This window comes from Catharus ustulatus, chromosome 14 (genome assembly GCF_009819885.2).
Source record: "Catharus ustulatus isolate bCatUst1 chromosome 14, bCatUst1.pri.v2, whole genome shotgun sequence".
Taxonomy (NCBI): Eukaryota; Metazoa; Chordata; class Aves; order Passeriformes; family Turdidae; genus Catharus; species Catharus ustulatus.
The window spans coordinates 13,726,455-13,752,639 of NC_046234.1; the positions used below are offsets into that span (position 1 = coordinate 13,726,455).

General features: G+C 46.8%; 1 protein-coding gene across 1 annotated transcript in view; it reads right to left on the minus strand.

Annotated features, from left to right (window-relative positions):
* The window catches only part of GPC3 (glypican 3), a 141,191-nt gene that overhangs the window by 26,399 nt on the left and 88,607 nt on the right, over nt 1–26,185 (minus strand). Inside the window, exons 5-6 of the mRNA XM_033072664.2 lie at nt 25,731–25,856; nt 14,877–14,997 (exon numbers count right to left, since the gene is read on the minus strand). Coding sequence (XP_032928555.1) covers nt 14,877–14,997; nt 25,731–25,856 — 247 coding nt within the window. The remainder of the gene's footprint in view (nt 1–14,876; nt 14,998–25,730; nt 25,857–26,185) is intronic.

The following is a 26,185-nucleotide window of genomic DNA, read 5'->3' on the forward strand; positions in this document are numbered from 1 at the left end:
ATTGCAAAATGGGAGCTTTCTGTGTGCTTCAGGGTTTGGTTAGTTCCATCTCTTGCAGCAATATGCATGCCTTGCAAGGCATTTTTTAATATCTGGAATCTAGGTTATATTTTTAAACTATTAGACTAGCCTTCGAAAACAGTTTCTAAAATATTTATCTCCTGAAGTTTATACAGCCTTGGAGGAATGCCTTTGGCATCTGGCTCGCCCTGTCCACAGCAATGTCCACATACCTTAGTGTTTATATTAGAGGAGCATAACGTAATGAAAAACAAATGGCTCCATGTGAGACCCCTTTGGGCTCCCCAGCTGCAGCAAACCCTGCAGCAAAGCTCCCCTGGCACGTGCCAAAGTCTGCCTGGAGTGAGAACCATGCTCAGTGAGTCCCACATCCATGGCAGGCAGCAAAATGCAGCTCTTCTCCTCAAAACTCAGGGCATGTGCTTTCATGGCCTCCAACAGGCCTTGACTCAGGCTGGTTAACTTCACTTTTCAGGAATTTTACTTTGTTTAGACATTTACAGGCCTCTCCCAGAATATGGTGCAAAACCACAAAAAAATAACAAACAAAAAAGGCAAGTGCAGCACTGGGGGTAGCACAGGGAAGATCTCACCCAGGAACTGAACACGCCAACCACCCAAGCCCTTACACCACCACTTGTACTTCACTCCTCCAAACAAAGCCCCCAGCTAACAGCAGTTCTCAGATGGAATGAGGGTCTCCCATGCACAGCAGCTAATTAGCACACACACCAGTTCAAACCCAGTGCACCATTGCCAAAACCCAAACCCATCGTGCTGGAAGGGGCCATGGCTGCTCAGCAGCAGGATCTTCATTCCCTCTGTGGGACTCTGATCCTCTGTGGGATGCTCACTGCTTCTGTGGGATCCTGATCCTCTGTGGGATCCTGATCCACTGTGGGATATTCACTCCCCTGTGGGATGCTCACTCCCCTGTGGAATTCTCATTCCTCTGTATCCCAGGAACAGAGCAAGCCAGACAGGATCCCACTGTGCAGCCCAGGCAGCACAACTTTCATGACTTACCCAAAAGAGCAGAGGAACTTTCTGGCAGAGAGAATTAAGCTTCGGGATATTTTCAGATTTAATAAGCTCAGTGGGGGGCAAGGGAAAAATCAGGATTTTTCAATTGTGTGTTTTCAAACATTAAAATAACTGAGCATTTCTTGTAGTACTACTTTTTTTCCCTGGCATGCCATAAATTAGCAGCTTAATTTCTATGCCTTTGTAGCCACAATAAAACAAGAACTTTCTGAGAATTGTCACGTGGGCCCCAACTTTGGATCAAGTGAACGTGACATCCCTTTGCCACACTGCTCTTCCCTTTGCCAGGAGAAAAGCTCCATCCTCAGGCACGCCCTCTCCAGCTGCTGATAACTATAGAGAGGTTCAATCAAATTTTGCAGCTGCCTGTGGGAGAAATAAAGCCCATGACACAAAACCTACTGGAAGAGTTAGCAGGAGATCAGGCATGGGGTGGAAATCCCACCCCACTCCATTGGTACATCCAGACCCAGGAATGCTGCTGGATGTCTCATCTTCATCCAGAGCAGCAGCCCCAGTCCCACTCATCAACCATTCCACAACCTCCCTGATGGTTTGCATGCTTTATGAAATTATATTTGGTGTACTGAACATAGATTCCCCATCCTTAAATAGCATGCAGAGCTGCCTGTACCCTAACATTACAGTTTATTCATGTCCTGTGGTTTACAGCCCATGGTAAGAGGCAGGAAAACACACAGTCTGGTGATCACTAAAGTAGTATGCAACAGTGAGATAGCTTTAACTTAATCACAACTCACCCAGCTGTAAGAGTTTACTGTCATATCTGCTCTTCTTTGTTAAACCATAATGGCAAAAATACACTGTGACATAGCTGATGTGAAGGAGCAGTGTGAGTGGGAGGCCAGGCTCACACAACCAGCACCTCCAAGGGGGCTGGGGGGGTTTTCCTCCCATCCACACAACCACCACGACAAGAAACTCCCTCTGCTCCTCACTACAAGTCCTAACAGATCAGGGTCCATCAGTTTTATTTCCAGCCTCACCCCTTTCAAACCATGAACTCCAAGGGGCACTGGGCACTCACACCTGGTTTCCACGTACATCCTCCTTGTTTGGCTTGTCTTGGGGCTCCCTACAGCTTAAAACACGAGATGGGAAGGGTGTGCTGAGCCTTCCTGCTAAGAAAGCTCCCCAGGGCATCCCAGTGTGATTTACACAATTATTCATAACTGCACAGTGACCAGACAAAAACAGATGCAGCGACGCAGGGTAATGACTCAGCTTGTCTTGGACAGGCCACTGTGTGCTGAAATCCTTTTAACTCCTCATTCTTTACAACCACTTTACTCAGAGCTCCCCATCCCACCAGCCCACTGAGCCACCTGGTCCTATTTTTCCAAATTTGAACATAAACAGTGGGAGCTGCAACATAGTTTTTATCATTAATCTCCCATCTCTGAAAAGAGCTCAACGTCGTGTTTCTTGGACTGAAGTTTAATAGCTGTTTTCTCCTTTTGGAAATAAGCCCACAGTATTGCAAATATCAATTTGAGCAATGCCCAAAATTGTGCCCACAAATTCAGATTAAATACTGTCAGCAAACTACAAGCACTGTGCTCCTTTAGGGCAGAAATCATCCCTTTCAACACACTTCAAAAATATGTAAAGTAAAGAGAACAGCAAAAGAGATTATTAAGGGGAATAGAAGACTTTTAGAAAAACATTTAATTCCTTCATGAGTTTAGGGGAGAAGCCTGATTGATATTTGTAATCTTTTGGTGGACAGAGCTGTCATTTAATTTAGCTTGCATGACTGAAAGAATTTAACAAAAAGTGTTCCAGAGAGTTTTGCTGAAATTCTTTGCATGTTTTTAGTAAGCCTCTGGAATACGATCAAACCTAAAAAGCTGGAGAGGATGGAGACTAAACTTACAGCTAAAATAATATTCAGAATTGTAATATGTGCTTAATAATCAAGTATTCACATCCAGCAGAAAAAGTGCCTCAGTGCAGAAATGACTCTGGAGCCCCAGCCATGTGTCCATGTGCTGCCTGGCATCAGGAGGGGAGCTCTGGGAACTCATCCTAGCAGTGAAAAACAGCTCCTGGCTCTGCTAGAAACCTCCCAAAACTCAATGAATGTCACCAGCTCACAACTTCTTGCAAAGCTCGGGATGCCTTCCTTCAGGAGGCTCGTAAAGAAGAGGTTTGGAAGAGCAAAGGTGTTATTTTCCCTTTCATCACTCCAGTCACCCACGCCAGCCGCACGCTTTGGAGTACCTGACACAGATTCCAAGGAACTTCTCACACAACTCCTGAGATTCCCAACAGACCAGCTTTTTCTATTTTAAATTCCAGCCTGCTAAAAACATTGGGTTTTGGGGGTGAAAAACTAGATCCTATGTGGCCAATCCCGACCTTGAAATCTGCAACACCAAACAATTTATGTGTGGCTTTCGAATCAGGGCAGCATCATGGGAAACGTGCAGATTTTCACACGATACTGTTCCCTGTTAACAGCTCATTACAATGTACAGAAGTATATTCCCATTATGAAATACAGCTGGGGTTGTTTTGCTTACGAAGGTCATTATCTGATCACGGGCAAGAATCAGGGAAAGGAACCCATTTTATAAGGCTGAAGTTGTGGACTTTTTCAAAACTCATGTGTTTTGAATTTGGTGGCCTGATCATACACAAGCATGCAACACAGAATCGATTCTCTCCACTTCCTCTGCTTATTAGCCCTGGAAATAGCATGGAAAAAATTATCTTTTATTAGCAAATACTTTATTATTTAACCAACCCTCATGAGATTGCTGGTGCCCTCCACACCACATTTCTATTTCCCAGCTCCCTTAGATTTATTCACTCTGTGGAGAGGTGCCCTGGTGGCACAGGGTGTGCCCCAACACAAACTCAATGCAACATCAACAGCATCATTCTTTTGATTGCTTCTTTCCAAGCTCCAAAGAGCTTTCCCCCTCCTGGGCAGCAGCAAAATGCAACACATATTGCAGAAAAACTCAGTGTTCCCTGGCACCAAGCAACAAACTCTATTTGAAAATTAGGATATTTAAAACTCTAAAAATATCTGTAAATACCAGGGTCTGCACTTTTGTCTAGCAAGAGTGAACACATGAGTGTGTGCTCTTCTGATCACAGTGTTGGCCCATGGACAGAAGAACCCATTTGAGGAGGAGAACATCTGAATTTTGGTCTCCTTATGGTCCTTCCAGTTGGCTGCACAGACATGGCAGAGAATAAACCTGTTCCTCATTGAACTCCCACTTTGAGCTCAGCAGAACAAAGAATGATCACTAATCAAAAGTTAATAAAGTGAAAGCAGACTTTGGAGATGGAAAAGTAATTTTCAGTGCTTGGAAAAATGATGAGTTGGACATGGCCATTATCTCAGCTGCTCTAAAGGCCAATCCTGCATTTCCCTGTGCTGCCTCCTTTGGGACATCCCAGGGTTTGTGCTGCTGGAGCTGAACTCAGCAGACCAAGCCCCAGACAGCATCTCCTGCCTGCTCTGAGCAGCATGAGGAAGGGATGGCCCTGGAATTCCCTCCCCACACACTGACCTTGAGTCACTCCTGCTCTGTGGCTCCGCACCAGTCCATGGTGATGGGTGACTAAAGTTGTGAACTATCTTATATTGTGGCTTCTTAGCCATAAAAATGTTTTAGTCTTTAATTCTAGCACTCAAAATACCCGGAACAGGAAAAATCCCTTCCATGCATCACTCAGGGTTTACCAGCACAGCAGGCTCCAGAGGAAATGCTCTTGGCTGCCACTAAATCAGTTTTCCTGGTCACTCTCCTGATAGCACAAAGAAGCTGGTGACAGCAGTGAATTATTGACCAAAGGGTGGCCCTACTTTGTGGATCATCAGCTTAATTCCAGATTAGCTATCCAAACTGACAACATCCCTATGGGTAAAGGAAGACAGATAAAGACTCCTAAGTGCTGGCAGTAATTAACACGAGTCTGCATTGGACAGTAAATCTCTTTTGGAAGCAGAAGGGGCTACCAAGGCATTATGGATTGCTCTGGTTTGGTGAGGGCAGTCTGATGCCCAGGACTTGATGCTGCTGTGGAGTTTGAGCCCTGGCTGGCACCATGGCAGGCACAGGGACCAGCTCCTGTCTGCTGTCCCCCAGGCAGGGGAGGTGCCACTTCCCTGGCCTGAACAAATGCTCATTCATCACCAGGCACATGTGAAAAAGAGATTACTCAGGCTTTATGATCAGCTTGTTCACCTTATATCCAGTTCCTTCTCCTTCCACCCCAGCTATTTATGGCTTCTTTTTTTTGCAGCAGCATGAAGGAACAGGACAGTGTGTGTGCTGAGCAGGGCTGAGGGGTCCAGCCCAGCCTGATGGGGTCCTGGGCAGTCCCTGTCTGCTTCTGGCTCATCCTCTGAGCCCTACATCAATGCCAATGCTGGAGAAATGCTGCTTTCCTCTTTGGGCTACACTGCCCTTCTCCTATTCTGCCTTTCCAAGCCTTAACCATCACTGGCCCTTCAGCATCCCTTCCTATATCTGCTTCCATCAAACACAGACGTCCCTCAAACTCAAAAAAAACCAATAATTAGACCAATCATCAAATGTGGTTGGACCAGGCAGATATGATGCCTTGAACACTTTGCTGGAGTCTGCCTGGACCAATTCCTCTCAGGATCAGAAAGACTTCCATGAACTATCACTTCCTTAGAAACAACACAGGAATGCAGCTATTTACTGCAAACACTCCCTTCCAGCTCTTCTTCACTTTGCCTGGGCTGATCAGGCACATTAACTACCCACACCTGCCAAAAGGTTCTGCAGAGATGTTCCCTTTCTTGCTACCTGCGAGTGCTGTCTATCTTTCCCCTTTTCCACACTCTCTTCCTCTGGAATCATATCCCTGCTCCTTCTCCCCACAGTTTCTCAGTCTCCTACCAGCAGCCCAAATTGCCTTCCCCTCTCCTTTCCACTTGCTCTGTGTCAGTAGAAATGAGAACCTGGACCAATTTCTCCACCTCTCAAGCAGCCACCCCTCGGGGCATTGGCAGCTGAGTGAAGGAGGGGTGTGGGAGCCTACGTGGGCCAGGACACATCACTGCTATTATCCATATTTTCCATATTTTGTTTCGTTTTGTTGGAGCAGAACTCTACTCTTCTATCCAAACACCACTCAGGGCAGCCCAAAGTGCACACCACCAGAAGATGAAACATGAGACAACAAGCAAAGCAGGAGCACGAGAAACAAGACAAAATGGGCAGGGGTAGAGCCATCCACCACCTTGCTGCCATCTCATCCTTCAGACCTGAGCAGATGTGCAGGAAAGGTGCCCTGCATGCAAGAGCACCCTGAAGGACGAGCAGGTCTCGCACCACCTCCAGCCATCTGCTCTAACAGCTCTGCAGAGGGGATCAGGCTCTGTAGAGGTGACCCAGGCAGCAGCCAGGGGTTCCCACAGCCTCCTCCTGCCCTGCCCTGCCCAGCCCAGCCCGCTGGAGCAGCTGGGACATTTCCTCTTGGCTCAGGTTCCAGCACACGTGGCGCTCTGCGGCTGCCGCGACACAAACATCTCGTCCTTGGCACCAGGTAGGAAACAGCAAGCTGAGAGCTCAGCAGGAAGGATTTTTTTTTCCTTCTTCTTTTCCTTCTGCAACACAAACCCCTGTTCCAGCCGCTTTCCTTTTCCCCTAAAAGCTCCCAGTGGAGAGGCACTCCTCAAATCGTGTATTTTTTGCACTGTGTTGTGTGGCACGGAGGTTTCTGCCAGAATCCCAGCTTGAGGCACCCTGGCTGCCTCCTGCCCTCCTGGGGGCTGCTCTTTCCAAGCTTTACTTTTGCATTCACTTCCCTTCAAGGCTCTGGAAGCTCAAAAAGCAACTGCAAGCAGTTCTGATAGATGTACCCTGGTCCCCAAGTGAACAGGTGCCTTTATAAGCCAGTTATCTCCCATCAGACAAGACAACCCCAGCATGGGGTTAATTATCAAGCTGTTGATTGCAGCAGAGACTTAAATCAGGCATGGGAAGGAGGACTCCATGGCAAATGCCCCCAAACCTGTTAGCTAGGCAGGATCAAGCAGCTGCTCTCTAATTAATGGCTGGTGACTGGACTGGCTCCTGGGCAAGGCCTGAGCTCTCCTCAGCGTGCAGAGCACAGATGCTGCTTGTGAAAACCTAAAAAAAACCTCCAGGGACACAGCTTTTCCAGTGTCAATATTGGCACCTAGGATGGGACTACCAGCAGGATAAGGAACCAACCATCCAGGCTCCAGCATGGGCACTGCTGACACGCTGGTGTCACACCCATCACTGAGGCTGGATGTACCCAACAGCCAGGCTCAGGCTCTGGAGCTGCAGGCAGCAGGAGCTCTGCCTGGTGTGCTTCTCCCACACACAGATGCACAGACACCAACAGAACAGCTGAAGCAACTCAGTGTTTAAATTAAGTTCAAAGCTGGTGACTTTATACCCTCCCCCAGTGAGACACAACACTCACAGAGGAAGCCCTGAAATGCACCTACATGAGTCTCACCCTCAGCTTTCAGATCATCTGCTGCAGGAAAAGGTCAGTAAACTCCCTTCCCACCCTTAGGCTGGAGGCACTCAAGGGGTCCTGCCAAAAATAAAAGGTAACTTCCTGCCCATCAGGGTATTTGTTGATGGCTGAACACCCACCCTCTGCCAGCTGCCTCCCACTTCCTTGCTGACCCTGCTGCATCAGCAGCATCTTCTTACACATGTCCTCAGCCAAGCACATTTCCTTCTCTTAAATATCACTTCTGGCACTACAGCCAAGCAAGGCCAGAGGCAACAAACCTTGGTGCAACCCAAACTTCTCTTTTTGCTCACAGTTTGGTGTGCAGCAAGGGCCATCCCTCATTGCACAGGGTCCAGCAGCACGAGCATGAAAACACAACCCAGTCTCTGTTACCAAGCTAAGCAGTTTAATGGGCATCAGCATTAACCAAGAGCCTTCCTGAGCCACGAGGGGTATTTACACCTGCCCCAATGCAGCCAGGTCAGAAGAGACTGGGAATGGGATTTGCCAGCACAGGGGAAATACCTGCCACAATTCCTGTGCCTTGTTCCCCCTGCAGACACAGGGTGAAGTGGCAGAATTGCACTGGGAAATCCTCAGCTCCAGCCTGCCCAGCATACAAACAGCTCAGGGTGCAGTGGGATGTACACACTATGCCACATGCCAGGGCTGGAGAAGGAAATTCCTGCCAGAGCTGGCCCTCTCTGCCCACAGCAGGTCTGACAATGCTGCCTTTCCCTCCCACCCCTGAGAACATCATTAAACAGCTTTACATCACCTCAAACTGGAATCAAAAGTAACATTATTGTTATCAAGGCTTTTTCTTGGGAACAAAAGCAATTGGATTTCTTCTGCAGACAAGAACACCAGAGGTTACCTTCGGAACAATGAAGATTAGCTCCTTGAATCCCAGGCCCCTCTCAGTCTGGACCACATTTTGAAAACCTTGATGTTGAGTCAAATTTTGGAGAAAAACGTGAGAAAACTACTTACCATCCCAATAACACCAGAAAGCTGTGTCCTTTGTTACTGGGCCCATGAGGGAGGACACCCACCTCAGACATCTACTGATTAAATTACAGCCTGAGTCACAGCACAAGGCAACACTTGATCCAATTACCCAGGCCCAGAATAACTGTAATTAACTGTTAATCTGCTATCAATAGCTCCACTTACACCGGGTTTTGCTGCACAAGGATTCCTTCAGGTTTGTTTCCTCCACAACAGGATAAACTTCAGCTCTGGTACAGGATATCTGGTGTTTGTTTTAAGGCACCACTGAGCATCAGCTGCATGCTCTGGACACAAAAGCAGATGAATCTCCTTTAAAGGTGTTGGTCTGGTTTTTTCCAGAGCTGGTTTCCACAGCATTGTTTGGATGGTCCCTGCAGGACACACCTGAAGCACCTGTCTCCTGCTGAAGCCACAAAGTTGAAACCCTTCACACATTTAAGACCACTCCAGCATACAGCTCTGTTTGAAAACAGGCACACAAACACACCAGGTACAACCTCTGGCTGTTTAAATAAACTCATGTGGGTGACCTGTGGGTGCAGCATTCCCTCAACAATCCCCATAAACCTGGAGGTTTGCCACAGGGTCCCAGCAGATGCTGGCTCTTCCTGAAGAGGGAAAGAAGGGCTTGGGTTTGAAAAGCCAGCTGACAGTCAGATACCTTCAGATTTAATTACATTCTCATTACCGAGGGTCACACTTCCCCTGATTTAACTGCCCTGGCACAATCCTGTCAGTACCACTTGCATACAGAGTGGGAGAGAATTTACCCAGCGTTAATGGCAGCCAAGGCACAGCTAAAAGGACAAGGGAATTAATACTTAAATACCAGGCCCAGACTCGGTGGAGCTATAGATTATTTTGTGTACTAAAGAAGAATTAACTGATCCATTCTAAAATGCATTTATCATTAAAATAAAAATCTTCTGTCATTTTATTTAATAGCCTTAGTAAGAAATAATTGCAATGTCTGGTTGCTTTTCAACAGCATGTGGTTTTAATATTTTAATTGTTACAAACTGTTTAATAATGATGAACAAAAGGCGTGTCCAAGTAATTATTGTATTTATTAACATTTCTTTTGAGGACTTGATAGATTATGTTGCATGTATACAGCACTTCAGACATTGTAGTGCTAATTTATTAAAGGTGGAAAATGAGTCAAAAGTGACTTGCTTTGGTGCAATTTAAATATTGTATTTTCAAGTGATTAGTGTTGTGCCTTGTATTATTTAACAATCTGGCAGTTTGCACATTTTTCTAATTATTATGCAGCTTCATCTGATCGGGGAATTAAAATACAGTGGGAATAACAAACCTCAGAAAGCCTAGCAGGCACAGGGAAACTTTCACCAAATCTGTCAAAATAATGGATTTTTCTGAAGGGGAGATATATTCCTGAAAAGTCCCCAGCTCCCCAGGCTCTCCCATAACAAATTCTGTATTTATGTGTGCCCTGAGCAGGCTCTGGGTCCCTTTGGCACCCCGAGCTCATCTCCCTGTGGTGGGGTCAGACCCTCCTCACTGGTCCCTGTGCTCCACCACTCTGCATTTTGAGCAAAGAGGATGCAGGGGACTACAAGGGCATCACACCGTTCCCAGGCCTATTTTGTTTACATTTGATTCAATCAAGTTGTGGCCTTTTGGCCTCTCTCCAAATTAACTTCTGGGTGACCTCCACCATGCCCTCTCCCAGCAGCCAGGCCGCCGGGAAACAGCCCATTAAACCTACAAACAAATATGGGACATATTGGTTGATCAAACCAGCTTCAAACACGGCTCTGGAAATGCCAGGACATGCCTTTTTTTTTTTTTTTTTTTTTTTTTTTTGTATGTAAACTTCAGGTCTATTTTGTCTTCAGTCATTTGCACCTCTGGGCCTCCTGCCTTTTTTTTTTCTTTTTTTTTTTTTTTTTCCTTCCAAGTATAGCTATGTGTTTTACTGCCTCGTAAAACTTCTAAATTTTGTTCTCATCCTGCTGCAAACCCCTCAAAGAGCAACGTGAGGCTCTTTCACATGGGGCTCACTGCAGGACTGGGTCTTTACACTGAGCACATGAAGAAAGGCAGCGAGAGCCTGCTTCGGGGAACAGCTGGAATACTCCAAGAAATTGTGTCTTCCCCTTATTTCCAAGGAAATAAATCAAAGGGAGTTTCTCAGGGTCTGTGAAAGCATATTGCCTGGATTCCCATCCCCAAAGGGTTTATTTTTTCAAGAGCTTATATGGTAGTTAGATTTCTGGCTAGAAAATATGCAATATGATAAAAACACAGTCCCTATATGGGGCAATAAATTACAGATTGTTTGATGTGCAAACCAAAGAACTGTCAAACTCCAGTATATCTGAAATATTCTAAATGAGCCCTTAACTCGAGTGTCTGGAAATGTACAATATGTTTCCAGGCCATTCAATTTTGTAAAGACACATCTTCCCCAGCTAAGTTTCCTTTTATGGATTTTACCATTAATTTTTTTTTGTGTGCTTTTTCCCTCCTTTTCTTAAAAAATTGTGCTCTTCCTCCTCGAGACAGTACTATGATAAACACCAGGATTTACCTAAGCATAAAAAGAGATTGCAACTGGGCACAAGCTTAAAGAGGTAATGGCATTATGGATGAAGTAAAGCATCTGCTGCAAAGGTGTCAGAGCCCCTTGGGCACTGCAAAGGACATAAAAGTCACTTCAGGACAGAGAGGAACAGGAGTGTCACATCAGCCAATTTGATCCCTGCTGCATCCCTCCACCAGCACCACCCAGGACCTCTCTGCAGAGCCTTTTGTGGAAGAGGGTGACCAGCAGGAGGTCACCAGTGTGGCATAGCTCCCAGGACATGGCACATGTGACACCACAGCTCCCACCTCCATGCACAGTGCTAAACCCTGAAGCTCATCCCCATCTGTCAGCCATTCCAACATCCCTGTGGCCAGAGGAAAATGGAGTGACCAGAGGAAATGGCTCACCCTGCACACAGCTCTCTGCCTGGGGATGTTACCAAGTCACAAAAAATCTGAGCAAGACCCTGTGCTGACACTGAATAACCTTTCAGTTTCAACATAGCTTCACTCAAAGGATGAGTGAAAACCCTTCTAGCTAGAAACAGACCCCATCCACTCTGGGAAATAAAAGTTAGCAACCAATTCCAACTCATTTTCCTGAAGGTGACCCTTAGCCTCCCAGCTGAGATAACAATGCTAATATTTATGGATGGGCTGTTCATGCCTCTGGGCACACAACAAAAATAACTCAAATCAAAACTTGGTAGACATCTAACAGAACTGGGAGGCGGGGGGAAATTCCAATATGGCAATAATAAAGCATCTCACCCACCAATGCACAAAAAATAGCATCAGCCACAATCACACGTTTGGGTGAAACAAAAATGGGCTGATGTGATGGATGGGCAGCACTGAGGGGGACTCATCCAGAAAGGGCTGACTTGAGACAGCACAAACTCAGGCACTGTGCTTTATTCATTTCTTTATTTTAGCTTGATGGGTGCTCAAAGCAAAAAAACCACAGTCTGGGGCACTTCCCCTTTTCTCTGGGTTAGGTTTTCTCTACTTCTTTCAATCCCCATGGGTTTAATGCACAAACCCCATTCTCATTTCAAACTGCAGACGTTTGATGAGAATTTCTCACGTGAATGTGTGAACATTTACCCAAATTATGTTTGAGAAGACACAAACTAAAGAGCAAGTACAATTTGTACACACGACACTGAAAGAACAGACACTTCCAGCACCATGAGAATCCTGGAATAAAGATGAAGCCATCAGCAAATTACAGATATTTAGCAAAAATCTCCAAGTAAAAATAAAAACTGTGGACCTCTATGAAAATTATACCAAATAGCATGGTTCCTGAGTCTGCCCACACCCACAAAATCCAGGTTGTATCTCTAACACAACACACTGGGAGGAAGCCACAACACTGTACCAGAGTCACAATTTACAGATGAATCCAGTTTACAGCTCTGAGCACCACAAAGATGGTCTTTTCTCCAAAAGATCCCAGATGTCTGAAAATCCTTAAAAGCCACTGTTGGCTTGAGCTTGGTGGATAAGGAGATTTTCAACCCTCTCCAGCTCGGGAGTTCCCACTGCTTCCCAAATCTGAAGCCAACACCTGAAAGACACAACTGTAATTCATCCAGAGCTGCTGTTTCCTTCCACATTTAATACTCTCTGGCAATCAAGATGCATTCCAGATGTGAAAGAGAGCTCAAAACTTCCTTCAGCCAGAAAATAAGTGTGAAAAAAGAAAATAAGTGCGATGGTAAGCTCTGACACCCTCAATCCCAAATTTAGGTAACCCCCACAGTCACTTTGCTGGTACAGAAGCTACTGACCACTGACTACAGACCTTCCACAGGAACAGAATCATATCATAGAATTACAGATGGGTTTGGGTGGGCAGGGATCTTACAGATCATGTAGTTCCAACCCCCTGCCTTCCTCCAAGCCCCATCCAGCCTGGCCACAAACACTTCCAGCAATGGGGCAGCTACAGCATCTCTGGGCAAGCTTTGTGACTAATTTTCACAAATTTTCTCCTGATTTTATTCTCAGTTCCTCCTCTTTCTCAAACACAGTTTTTCAAGAGGGTTTGACATTTTTCAGGCTCGTACATTTATGCTGTTCAAACCAAAACAGCTTGCTTGCCCCCCATAGCACATTCCAACCTGACACTGCAAGCCAGTGGAGGGGAAGCACTGTAAGAGATTTTGACTGAGTATTCACCCCCTCACCACAATTCTTCTCTGAGCAGCAGCTGACAGAGACACTCTGCTGCTGCAAACAGCTGAGTTGAGCACAGCAGTGTTTACCCAGGGTCTCCCACTCCACAGACCTCCACTCCTCAGAAGCCCAAGCTGCTCAGCAAAGACCTAACTTGACCCAGTCTGGCAGCCAGCATTTCACAACCACTTTATGTCAGCAGTTTCAAGTACATAATAACCATGTTTTGTTCAGTGCAACTTTCTCACTGTGAATGGCAAAATATCATTATCACCTGCAGGTTGAAGCCTGCCCTCTACCCCATTTAATAGGGAGCTGATTATGCTATTCCCCCTGCTTTTCCCCTTCTAATAATTATGGGCTGTTGGCAGATGGCACTGCTCAGCACAGGAAGGCAGAGCAGGCTGTAGGGCTGCTGCCCATGGCAGCTCCCATGTTGTGGGGTGCTCCTGGGACCCCAAATCCCTCGCTGCATCCTGCTCCCAGACAGCACCTAATGAGGCATGCCTGCCTCGGAGAGCAGGGGGGTTAAACTGGGAATGGCTGTGAAAACAGTCCCTGGCAGTCTCAGAGCAGGAAAGCAGAGGTTAGCAGAAAAGTTGCTAAGCCAGCAACTCCAAACAGAGCCGCCCTCACAGCCCACCCGGCTGGGAAGCAAAGCTGGGCTTAACCCCAGGAACCCACCACTGCCCAGAGCTTTGTGCCAGAGCCACCGTGGGCAAGGTCCCCCCTGGAAGGGCTCTCTTAGGGGAGGTGGGGCAGCTCAGCTGTGTTAACAGCATTTCCACCCCAGGACTGCCCTGTGAGAGTGACATCCACGCTCAGTGACAGAGGGGACAGCAGAGTCCAGACCAGACAACAGCCCTGCTGGCCTAAGGCAGCGCTGGGGAAGGTTCAGCCACAAGCTGAAGGCTCTGCAGAGCTGCCACCTAACTCCTGGCAGCAGCAGGGCTTGTTCACAGGCCTAACCTGGTGTGGCACAATGGGTAGAGACAAGACACTGCTTGTCCCAGGAAGGATGCCAGGTCTGAGGCAGTGGGAAGGAAGCTTCCTCCCCAGCAGAAAGGATCTCACCCAGCTCTGCCATTTCCCCATTCAACAGTAACTTGCCCCATTACTGACTGGGAGAGAATGCCCAGGGAGATACACCAAAAAAAAAGTGACCCACATTGCCAGCCATGAGCAGTGCCAAAAGGAACTCCTCCAGGCAGAGGGGATATCAGGTACACGCCACATGAACCCCTGCCAGCACATCATGCTCAAGGACACCCCATCAGCTCCATCCTTCCTGCTGAGGACGTGGATGCCCAGCAGAAGCACATGAATCCCAGAATCCACACATGAGCCAGGCACAGGGAGGCTGCACCAGGCAGAGCCACAGCATCCAACAGGGCCAGGGTGGGACTGGCTCTGCACTCAGGGCTCCCAGAGCTGCTGCAGACGGAGGCACCCAGGGTGTCTGAGCCCAGGGAGAGTGTGGGGGAGGCCAAACTGATTTGGAAACCGCCCACTGCAGAGACATCCCTGCTGGCACGTCTGCAACAAACCTGGTTGATGTGTTTCAGCTTGTCAATGATCTGGCTGATCACTGGCTCTGGACCTTTCACCTTCACCTCGTGGTTGCCACCCTGGGCTTTTGCTCCATTCCTTGTGATCTGGGGACTGTACCTGCAGGAATGAGAACAGAGAAGACCACAATGTGATGGGCTAATAGAGAGGAGATCTTTAAAGTTCAGTACAAACATGAGAAATCCCAAGACAGGCACTGGCCCTTTCCAAAACACAGAACACAAGACAGTTAATAATGACAAAGAAAGGACAGAAGATTCCCATAAACATTTTTTGCTCTGACTTTGCAGAGCAGCAAGATGATGTAGTTGTATCACTTGAGGACAATGAAGTCCTTTCCAGTCCATTAGTAACCAAGGAAGATGTTAAACAGTATACAATAGAGATAAATATTTTCACATAACTTGCACCCAAGAGTCCTAAAAAAGCTGGCTCAGAAATTCTGGCTTGCTTGTGTTTGTTTAAAATAAATCTTGGCAGACCACAGAGACTCCAGTACAAGAGCAGTAGTGTTGTGCCCACAGCCAAAAAAATGAGTGGGATGACCCAGTTAACTGCAAGCTGATTAGCATAACATCAACCCCCTTGCAAAATAATGACTATCACTGATGTGTGATTTCAGTAATAAAGAATTAAAGCATCAGAATATAATTAATGCTGTCAACATTGCTAATGGAAAATAGGTGTTGTCAAACAATCCTGATTTCAGTCTTTGATGAGATCCAGCCTTAGGGATCAAAGTAACTGCTCAGACAGAATGTACCTTGACTTTGGTACAGTGCTGGGCTCTGCACCACAGGGTACCTCGGTTTAGGTGCCATGGGAGTCAGCAAAGCCCCACAGACTAGATTAAACTGTCAGGGCAGCTCTGCAGAGGAGGGTGGCCAAGCTGCACTCAGCTTTTTCATCAGCACTTAGGAAAGAAATGTACAAGATTTATGGAATGACAAAGTTTAGCAGAGTGATTAAAGGGAGGGGAAAAGGGACAGAAGTGCTGCCTTTGGAGGAAAATGTCCCTACATTCAGGATCTGGGTAACAGCTGATGATGCTCCAGCATAAGACAAGCACCAAACTCAAACTCAGGTTTGGGGAGAGCAATCAGCTGCCACCGCTGCCTGCTGGCAGCCACAGCATGGCACAGAGCACAGCATGGCACAGAGCACAGCATGGCACAGAGCACACCCGTGCCTGCTCGAGCTCTGGGCTGCTGCCATTCATCACAGCCCCAGTGATGGGCTGTGCTGCTCCACAAGCACAAAACAAGTCCTCATCTCCAAGAACTGGCAGCCAGAACAGGCACCACCAAACCCCAGCACAGCCTCTGAAAGTGAGATCACTGAGATAACACCAGCATCAGTCTGCTTTACTGTACATCTGTTTTTTCAGTGCCACGGGTAAACACCAGGAATTTTCCTTTCTGCATTCATCTCCCACACATCATGTTTTTACCCAGCTCCCAGCACCAGCCCTAGTGGCTGCCTCCCTGTCTGTCAGCTCCCTGCTCCCCTGCCCAGCTAATCTTCCATCCTCGTGCTGCCAGGCAAGCTCAGGCAATCACAGTCAGCCCATTTCTCATGGGTTTTGGGGAGAAAGGGGGACTTTAGCAGGCATTCAAAGGGAGGGAGACAGGAGGGATGATGGGGCCAGCTCAGGGAGGATGCTTTGATAGGATAGAAAACAAGAGGCATGTGGACACTTGGCCACAAGAGCTATCAGGGCACACTGAGGAGCTTGGCTTAAACTCTGAACTAGAGGATGAGATCTACTCAGACATGTGGGGATGCAAAGGCAACCCAAGTCTGTACTGGTGCAGCAGCAATCTGCCCCAACCTGAAATACTCACACACTTTAATTACAGAACTGAAGCAGATTTCCACTCCAAGGCTATCTCAGAGCAGGAGTTCCATGTGCAGGAGCTCTCTGCACCTCCAGCTGCCTCTCCAACACTAACATTCCCCATGTGCATCTCCATTAATGGCTGGCAACCCTGCAAGATGCTGCACTGAAGAGATGACACAGGAAGGACAGGAGAAAGGAGGTGTTTGTGCCTATTACACACACCTGTGTATATTGCTTTTCCAGGCATAAGCAGCTTGTCCAGCTACAGGCACCACTGCAAAGCTTGGCTCTCCCAAGCCCCAGGAACTCCTGAATAGCTGCCAGCACAGCCATCCCACCCCTGCACTTCAGCACCAGCCCAGCACCCCAACACCCCATCCCTGGGGCCTCACATAGCATTCAGCATTTTACAAAACCCCTTTTTATAATAGTTATGTTACCCTGGGAAGCACAAAACGCGGCTACACCTGAGACACAATCACTCCCAGCTCAGAAAAGCCCTCACCTGCGCACTTGGAGGGTTGGTGCAGGTAGAAAGCTTGGAGGGTGGGAGCAGGGGGCCAACCTGGGACAACCTGGGTCCAGTCTGGGACAACCTGGGTCCAGCCTGGGTCAGCCTGGTCCAGCCTGCAGCAGCCCCTGCGCTCCTGGCACAGCCCTGCATGCTCCGAGCACCATCTCGTGGGAAGAGGATGCTGCCGCAAGCACAGACCTGCTGAAACTTGGGCTGAACTTTTTTTTTTTTTTTTGCAGGGGGACAGGGCACTGGGAGCAGTGAGCCATTAATCCTGCTGCTTATTTGTCACACAGCCACTTCGTGCCACCGTGCCGACCTGACAAACACATCTGGAGACTGGAGGCAAACAGCCACAGCACGCACGAGTTTTTAGATGACAAAGGAATTCCTGTCCTTGGTGTCACTGTAAATTTAATTTAAAACACTGGTGGAACTCAGAAGTACATTGCTGAAAGGTCTCCTGTGGTTTCAGAGATTTAATCAGGAAACTCACACAGGTTTTAGCAAGAGCAGTACCAAGCCCACTTGGTGCATCCCTAAATTAATACAATCTCTCTCCTAAACAGTTTTACACAAAGAAACACAATAGCTTGGGTTTGAGTGGGCGAAATCCCTTCTGAAATCCACACAACGGCTGCCAGAGAGGATTTCTGTAGCCTACACAACGTAGTACAGGAGGGAGGAACACAGTACTACAGCAATACTATACTCTAACTCCATGTCCAGAGACTGAAACTTCTCTAGAAGGTTCTGCTGGGGTGCTGAGGACCTCAGATCAGCTCTCTCAGGGGAAAAACTCCACTAGAGAAGGAAGCAAAGCAAACCTGTAAGCATTTGCAGAGGGATTTCTCCCTAAAACAGTGATGTTGGAGAAATAGAGTGTCACCTCCTGGTGCTTCCCACCTGGCCAGACACAAGGGTGGGTACCCAACCCAAAATGAACCATTTGCACCATTGCACAAGGCATTTGAAGCAGCAAGGCAATGGGCCCCGCAAGCTTCACATCTTTGAGCACGTATTGCAAAAAAAGGAGATGCATGGGGACCCACTACATCCCACCAGCCAGAGACATGGTCCTGTGTGACTTGGGTGCTCTGGGGGACACTTTGTCCAAGCTGAGACCTCCTGGTGTGCTCAGCTCCAAGGGGGACACCAGCTCCCCTCAGCTGTGCCACTCTGCCCCAGCACCAGCCTGGAGTGGCCACGTTCAGGCATGTGGGATGCAGCCAAGCAAAGGGTTAAAGGCTTTGAAATGCAACTTCAGTGAGCGTCCTGCATTCCTGAAATGCCAGAGGAGCTGGAAAAGGCAGCTGGCACCCCTCCCTGCAGCCCAGGCCAAGCAGCCAGGCCTTAATATGGCAGAGAGATGCCTTTGCAGCCCCCAACAAGCTGGAGGATGGGGGTCCCACACAGCACCCATGCATCCCCCCAAGCTGAAGGGTTGGTGGGTCCACAGGCAAAAAAGCCAAAGCACCACCTTCCTCCCTGTTCCCCAGTCAGTGCAGAAGAGGAGAAATCTCTGAGCCAGCTTGAGCTGTTTTCAGCTTATGCCAATAAAACAGCCCCTTCTGCAGGACACTTGTGCCACTTGATGAAACCCATCACATGCCTCTGCCACGGGGATTGATACCAGCATGGAACAGCAAATATGCACAGGGGATAAAGTCCCCCACCCCAGCCCCTGGGGGTCTGTGTGCTGAAGGGGTATCAGTGCTGCAACATGAGCATGGGCTGGCTCACACTTCATAAGCAAAGCCCAAAATATTTATCTCTTTGACGTGTTCTCAACGTCAGTCAGCAGCATCTCCTCGCCTGGGCTCCCTGGGTATGGGCTCTTGCTGGGGATGTGGTATTTTCCAAACACAAATGTCACTGTAAAATGACATAAAGACAACCACCTTATGAAAACACCAATAATCTGAAGTTTCCTGTGGGGAGAGAACAACTGCAGACCCTTCCTGCTTCTCATCCACCAGACATAAATGCCCAAGTAGGCTGTCAAATTGAGGGATTTTCCTCTCCTTTCCTCTCCACCATCCACAAATGTCTCCTGTGAATGTTTGGTCTTTCCAGCCCAAATGCAACTCATTCCAAGCTTTCATTTCAGAGCAAAGAAGACAAGATGACAAATGTTATTTAAATACATGGCAATGAGTGTAAAATGTGTGTTCATCCTACTCAGCCCTGCTAGGCTTTGAGATGAGTTACTGCAATGCCTGACATGCGATTTAGAGAAAGTAATCCTGAAAGTCAAACAAAAAGAATTACACCTTTTAGAAAAACGAAAGTAAGTATGTCATTCAAATAACAATTAATTTATGCTTGCCTTCCAGTTGCAAATTATTTATTCAAACAGCACAGTATCCTTCACAGGCTCTCTCTCTACTACCTGTGTACACTGAATTATACTTGTTAGAGAGTGGGTGGGGGACAACCAAAACAGACACAAAACAACACAGAAGTTTCACTGCACAAGAGTTAATAACTGAGTTTGAGAGAGCAACATTCCCCCAGACCCCCAAAGCTGCTCTGCATTTCAAGATGTGACTTACTACAGACCATGTGGACTGGTGACATCGAGTCCTTACCACATAGGAGGCAAAAGAGATGAAAAAAGTGAGGAAGAGAAGAAAAGTTTTGCCTCCATATCCCCCCTCCTCCTTACAGGAACCCAGCTCTTACCTCCAGCTGGTTTTCATGGGTCAGTAAGGGTGGGTGCAGTGGTGAGGACAACATTTTACTCTCTGACCCTGCTAATTTCTGTTTTAGTGAGACAACCTCAGTGTCACATCAGCAGTGGGGGCTAAAAGGCTTGAAAAGCTGTTTCCAACCCACTCATCCTGCCCTGCAGTCAGGGGGTAACTCCACAAGCCTCCAGGAAAGGTGGCAATTCTTTCCCTGACAGTTTCCTCTCTAAAGACAGATTCCCCTGACTATTCTGGTCAGTCATACCCCATCCCAGAATGGGCTGGCTGTGGGGTGCAGGTCCACCCCACTGTTCTCTTCCATATGGGGTGTGTGTCCCCACCATCCCATGACCATGCAGGGATCTGTTCCATGGCAGGGGAGAGCTGGGTGCATGGCTCTCAGGTGCCTTCCTGGCATTGCTGCTTCCTGGCAGAGAGTCCTTGCAGTCACTGCAGAGCTCGTGATGCTGCAGTCAATTTACACCACCAGCAGCTCCAAAAAGCTGCTTCAAAAGCAACCAGGAGGATCCAACACTCTCAGTGGGGAGTGTTCTCACCTAACTAAAAAGGAACCATTTTCTGCTGGATTTCCAAATATCAACACCTGGCAGCCTCTGAGACCCCCTCAGATCCTGCTGTGTCAGTTCCCTGACAAGAGAAGTGCTGCTTCTTCCCAACTGCCCCACACAAAGCTCTACAGCCAGTGAGTGTGCTGCAGATGATGGCTTGGTCATAAACATGAGGTCTCAGGTAATCACCTGGCTCTGGCACTTCAGAAGGAACAGCAAAAATTGTAATATTCATAGCAAAACAATGGGAGTTCATAGACAGCCTGAAGTCTCCCTCCATTCTTATTTCAGTTCAAGACAAATTGATTATGGAAAAATCAGCTAAACCTGAGACCAAGCAGCAAGATAGAGGAAGATTCATTACGTTGTTTTCTGAAATATTCTGGAAATAATCATGGCCACTCAATAACCCACTGAATTTGCATACTATCCTTTCATTATAGCTTATACTTGCTACAGACCTGTGTTTTATGGGCTTGAAAAGTTATACAGCCCCCTCTTTGGGATTCCATTGGATCAGATATTTTGCAGCACTGCCAGAAATAACCAAACCCTCCATGAACTAAAGGGTTATTGCTGGCATGGAATTTCCTTTGTTCCAATTACAGAATCTCATTTTTCTGTCTTGCTTCCAATTGTGCTTTCATTGTTTATGATTTGTATGATTAAAACAAACCACAGTACGTTGGCAACAGCAGGGAAATCTGAGACTTCCAGCTTGAAGAAGAGAATTTGGCAAGGTGCTAAAAATACATTCATTTTGAATTGGTACAAAGAAAACAAGAGTTATGCTGGTTATTTAGATTAATGTACATGTTTGTCTTGAGAAATTTGGAAATGGCAGTATCTAACAGTAAGGTTTAATGTGCTTACAAGTTTTGCAGCGGGCAGATGTTGCTGTCATTCTATTCAGAACAGCTTGAAAAGAATATTCTCATGTAAGCAGATTATTAAACTCTGAGAATCTAGATTTAATAGGCTTTTAGTATTAAATGTTGCAAAACCCTGATACTACATATGACGTTTGAATCACCTTTGAGATTCCAGTGCTGAGCTCCCATAGAAACTGAGGTGAGTTTGGTATCTCAACACCTACTTCACTTAAGCTGAAGGCTTTAAATGAGCTAATTACTCAGTCAGGACTTCAGTGATAAGAATCAACCTGGTTTTTTTCTCTACTTGGGATGGAGATAAGAGAGGCTGGACAACATTTCACCACCTAACACCACCAGCAGGAGATCTGGTGAGAGGATGGGGCATGAAGAGAGAGGAAAGGAAGAACATCACAGAAACCCTGGAGCTGCTGCACACCCACCCTTCCTACATGTCTGTCTCTGGAAGTGCCTGGAACTGAGCCCAGAAAAGCTGCAAAGAGGTGCACAGGGATGCACAGAGACAGAGCAAGGTCTGGTCCCCAGCCACCACAAACACCCAAGCACCACGACCCCTCAACAAGCTCTTTGCAAGTGATGAAATGTGCCACTTGTGGCTTTTGCTGTGAACCTTTGTGGCACCCCATAAAAGCACAGTGTGTTTCTGCACACTCTGAAAAGTGTGAAAAGCAGGAATGTGTTGCCTTTTATTTTTTCTTCCCACTTCGGCTTATGTTCTTCAACTGTGCAAAAGCACAGCAAAAGACACAAGGCACTGTTCTGCGTTACAGGAAAATCAACTTTTCCTGTGTGGGTGCCACTGTTTGCAAGCACTCCTTTCGAGGCACCATCTCCTAAATCCACAATAGGGATGACAATCAAACTATTAACCCACAGATCAAACCTCAGGAAGGAGGATGAATTATTGCCGTTATATGGTCCAACGTGGAGAAGCAAATGATCACAAAGGATCACAAAGTGGTTTCGGTAATTAGGGTAATTCAGGTAATTAAGGTAATTTCAGTAAACAGAGTAGCTGCGGCAATATACCTGAAATTACGGTAATGACCGTAATTTAACGTATATTGCTGCAGCTACCGTAATCTACCGTATATACGTGCGCTAGCGTAATTTACCGTATATATGTGCATTGCCGTAATTCACCATGTATACGCGCACTCTACCGTAACTGTCTGTATATACACGTGTTCTACCGTAATTACCCATCTATAAGCGCATTACCGTAATTAATCATACATATGTGCACTACTGTAATTAACTGTGTATACGTGCACTCTACCGTAATTAACTGTATATACACGCACTCTACAGTAATTAATCATACGTGCGCTTGCTCTACCGTAATTAATCATATATACGTGCATTCTACCATAATTATCTGTATATGCGCTCTCTCTCTACCGTAATTCACCTTCTATATGCGCACTACCGTAATTTACATTTACATTAATTTGTTTGCATCAAATAACAGGATATAGACTGCTGGTATTATCAAGTCCTTGGGTGCACTGGCAAGGGCTCTGAAATTGCTATTCCAGGCTTGATTTAACATGTTATAGGAAAAGGGCTTAGATTAAATACCAAATTTTGTCATGACAGGGAGGTCTGGAAATGGATACATCAGTAGGGCTCTTTTATAACTTAATGAACACTCAGGTACCTCATTAGAAATGCAAGAGGTAAATAGCCACAATCTCTACAAGAACACAGTCAAATCCTGGACATGCTCAGGCAGATGCCCACACTGACCTTACAGACCCAACAGTGTTCAAACAGTTTTACCCATTACCAACACAGCACCAGACATGGAAACACATGGAAGCATAGAATCCACCCAACTATCACTCTGTCCTGGTCTTCATCTGACCAGCAGATTCAGCAGGAGCTTTCTAGTTTATCCAGGAACCCAGGGATTGCTTCTGCCCTGCTGTGTTGTCCCTCCAACAGAGACCAGGGTTGAAGTCACTCATGAGGGCCAGGGCTTGTAAAAGTGGGGCTGGCTCATGTCTGTCTATCAAGGGCCTCATCCACCCAGGTTGGGGGGCCTGAAGCAGAGCTGGACTATAACATCACCTGTCTCTGTCCCCCCTTTAATCCTGACCCAAAAGCTCTTGGTCAGATCCTCATCCACCCCCAGGCACTCAGCTGGTCTCTGACATAGACACCCCATCCCTGCCTCCCCTGCTTGTCCTTTCAAAGAGCCTGTACTGCTCCATGCAGCACTCCAGCCACAGGAACCATCCCACCATGCCTCCACCATCCATCTCTCTGGCAGCCACCACATACTTGGGACAAGCACCAGGACAGCACCCTGAAATTAATAGTGGATATTCAAACCACACCAAATTTCTTGCAAAAACTGGCAAGATGGAGTCTGATCACCAACAGACACACACCAGTCAGGCAGGAGAATAGAATTTCTCCAGTACATAACACACATTCTCAGAATAGCTTGAGTGAGAGCTGCTGCACCATGAACAGCTGCTTGGCTCCCTCTTGGGGAAAACATTGAAATAAAGGAACTGGCAGCTTAGGGTACTCGAGCACTGTTACCTTATATGCTCCTGATTTTCAGGAATCCTCCAGACACCCTCAAAGAGATGCCAAGCTGGGAAGTCCAAACACATGAAGCAGCCAGTGTAGAGATCATTTTAACTACATGTTTGCTTCTATTTGAAACATTCTGCAGGTGGGTCCTGGGAGAAGAGCACCCTTGACCATTATCTTAGCTCAGCTTTATTTAGCTGAGGCCTCCCTGCTCACAGCAAAAAACTCTAATATTTACCTGCAAGGGAGCTATCACTAATATTTCATAGGAGCTGGCAGAGGTGGCAACATCTGTGCAAACAGATCAGAGGGGGCAAGAGAGGAGTGGAAAGAAACATGCTCTTCAAATGCAGTGGAGGATTAATTCCTTAATTCCACAGCCAGGGGCTGATATCTTGGTGCCTCCTTCATGCACACAGAATTTATCCTGTCCTGCCTTGCCCCCCTGCATGCCATGGCACCTATGTGATGTGCCCACAATAGTCCTCTGGAATTCTCAGCAGAAAGCTGAAGGCCATTTATCACCTGAAGTCATGTTTAATCTGCAGATAGCTCTGAACTTTGAATTTCCAGGAGGATCTGGACCCAGCACCCTTCCACTGCTACCACTTCACCCCACTGTGGTGTCAGCAGGACCAGGGCCACTGGCCATGACCCCAGTGAACTGCTGTAAGCCAAGACCTCACCCTAGGTCTCCCTCTCCAGAGCTGCAGTGTTTCTAGCCCTGCTTTAGAAGTTTTAATTAACAATCAGTGAGACAGTATTGAAATAATAATTTTCTTTTCAATTTAACATCTCAGGCATGGAAACTCCAGACTTTCCAGAAATAAGTACCAATAGAGGACACATTTTTCCTTAGCCAATGTAAGTACATTTTAGTAAGCATGTGATCTTAGACGTTGAGTGTTTTTTTTCAAAATAGAGCTTGATGCTATTTTGGTCTATTCAGTGTTTCAGGTCAGTATTGCAAGTACAGGCTAATTACCACCTGAAGTTACTGATCAAGAAGTCATAATTAATATCTCAACATTTCACCACTTCCTGATTTTATTTCTATTTCTTCCCAATGCAAACTACTTAATAGCAAAAGATGCTTTTCAAAGTAGAGTGATTAGAGGAGATTTATGTATAATTATAAAAAACATTTCCAAGTTCTATTTAACATTCCCAAAGGGCATTTTTGCAAGAAAAATCTCCATTTCTATTAACACTTTCTTAGTATGAATCCTGCACGTGCCTGCCTCTGTTAACCTCAATTACCACTGGTATATCCTCTGAAAAGGCAAGTGGGGCAGGACAAAGTAGCCACAGCACAAGCTGGACCCTGGTGGGAATGGCTCCATCAGAGAGGTGGGGAGGTGGTCAGAGGGCAGCAGTGGCACCACCAGAGTTCAGTGATCCTCACCTCCTCCAGCTGAGAGCCATAGCAAGGAGAAATTCAATAAGAGAATCTTCCTTGACCCTCCCTGGGTGGGGCAGGGGATGCCAAGCACTCTGTCCTGCTACCAGGGCACAAAGCCTGGCTGGAGACATCCCCACCCCGTGCAGTGCAGGGGACCAAATCCCATCATGGATTTTCACTAGGTAGAAAACTCAGTGCAGGGCTCTCCTATCAGTGCAGACCTTGCACATCCATCTGAGCTGCAGCAGAGCTGGACACTTGCTCTGCACAAGGTCCCTAAGGGAGCAAGTCCTGTCCTGGTCACAGACTGCTCCTGTGCCTGGTTAACAAAAGATAAGCAGGATGGGGGAGAAGAGGGCAAGGGAGATGTGATTCACCTCTCCACAACTTCTTGTCCGTTCCAGCAAAGGGTGTCATTCTGAACAGCAGAGCTGTGGTTGCAGATGTACTCTGGCAAGTTGCTGTAGAAACTGCTGTGGGACTTGAGCTTTGCAATCAGTTCCCTGGAAGAAAGGGAGAGAACAAGATGCTCAGTTAAAAGAAGAGAGGACAAGGTTGGTGCATTTTAACCAGTGAAGGGAGTCACACAAACACAGCATTAAAGCAGCTAGGTGCAAACAAACCACAAAGCATCAGTTTTATTTCTGAACCAAAGTAGCTTTTTACAGTAGGACCCACAGCTGGTCTGTGGGTTAGAGAGAGTTAATAAATGAGGTTTGTTTTGTGAAATATTCTCTGACCAAGGCTGTTGGCCTGGTGACCAAGAAGAGAAGGAGAAAAAAGAAGATAAGCAAGAAGAAACCTGCAGCTGTGAAAAGTATTTTTAGAAAAG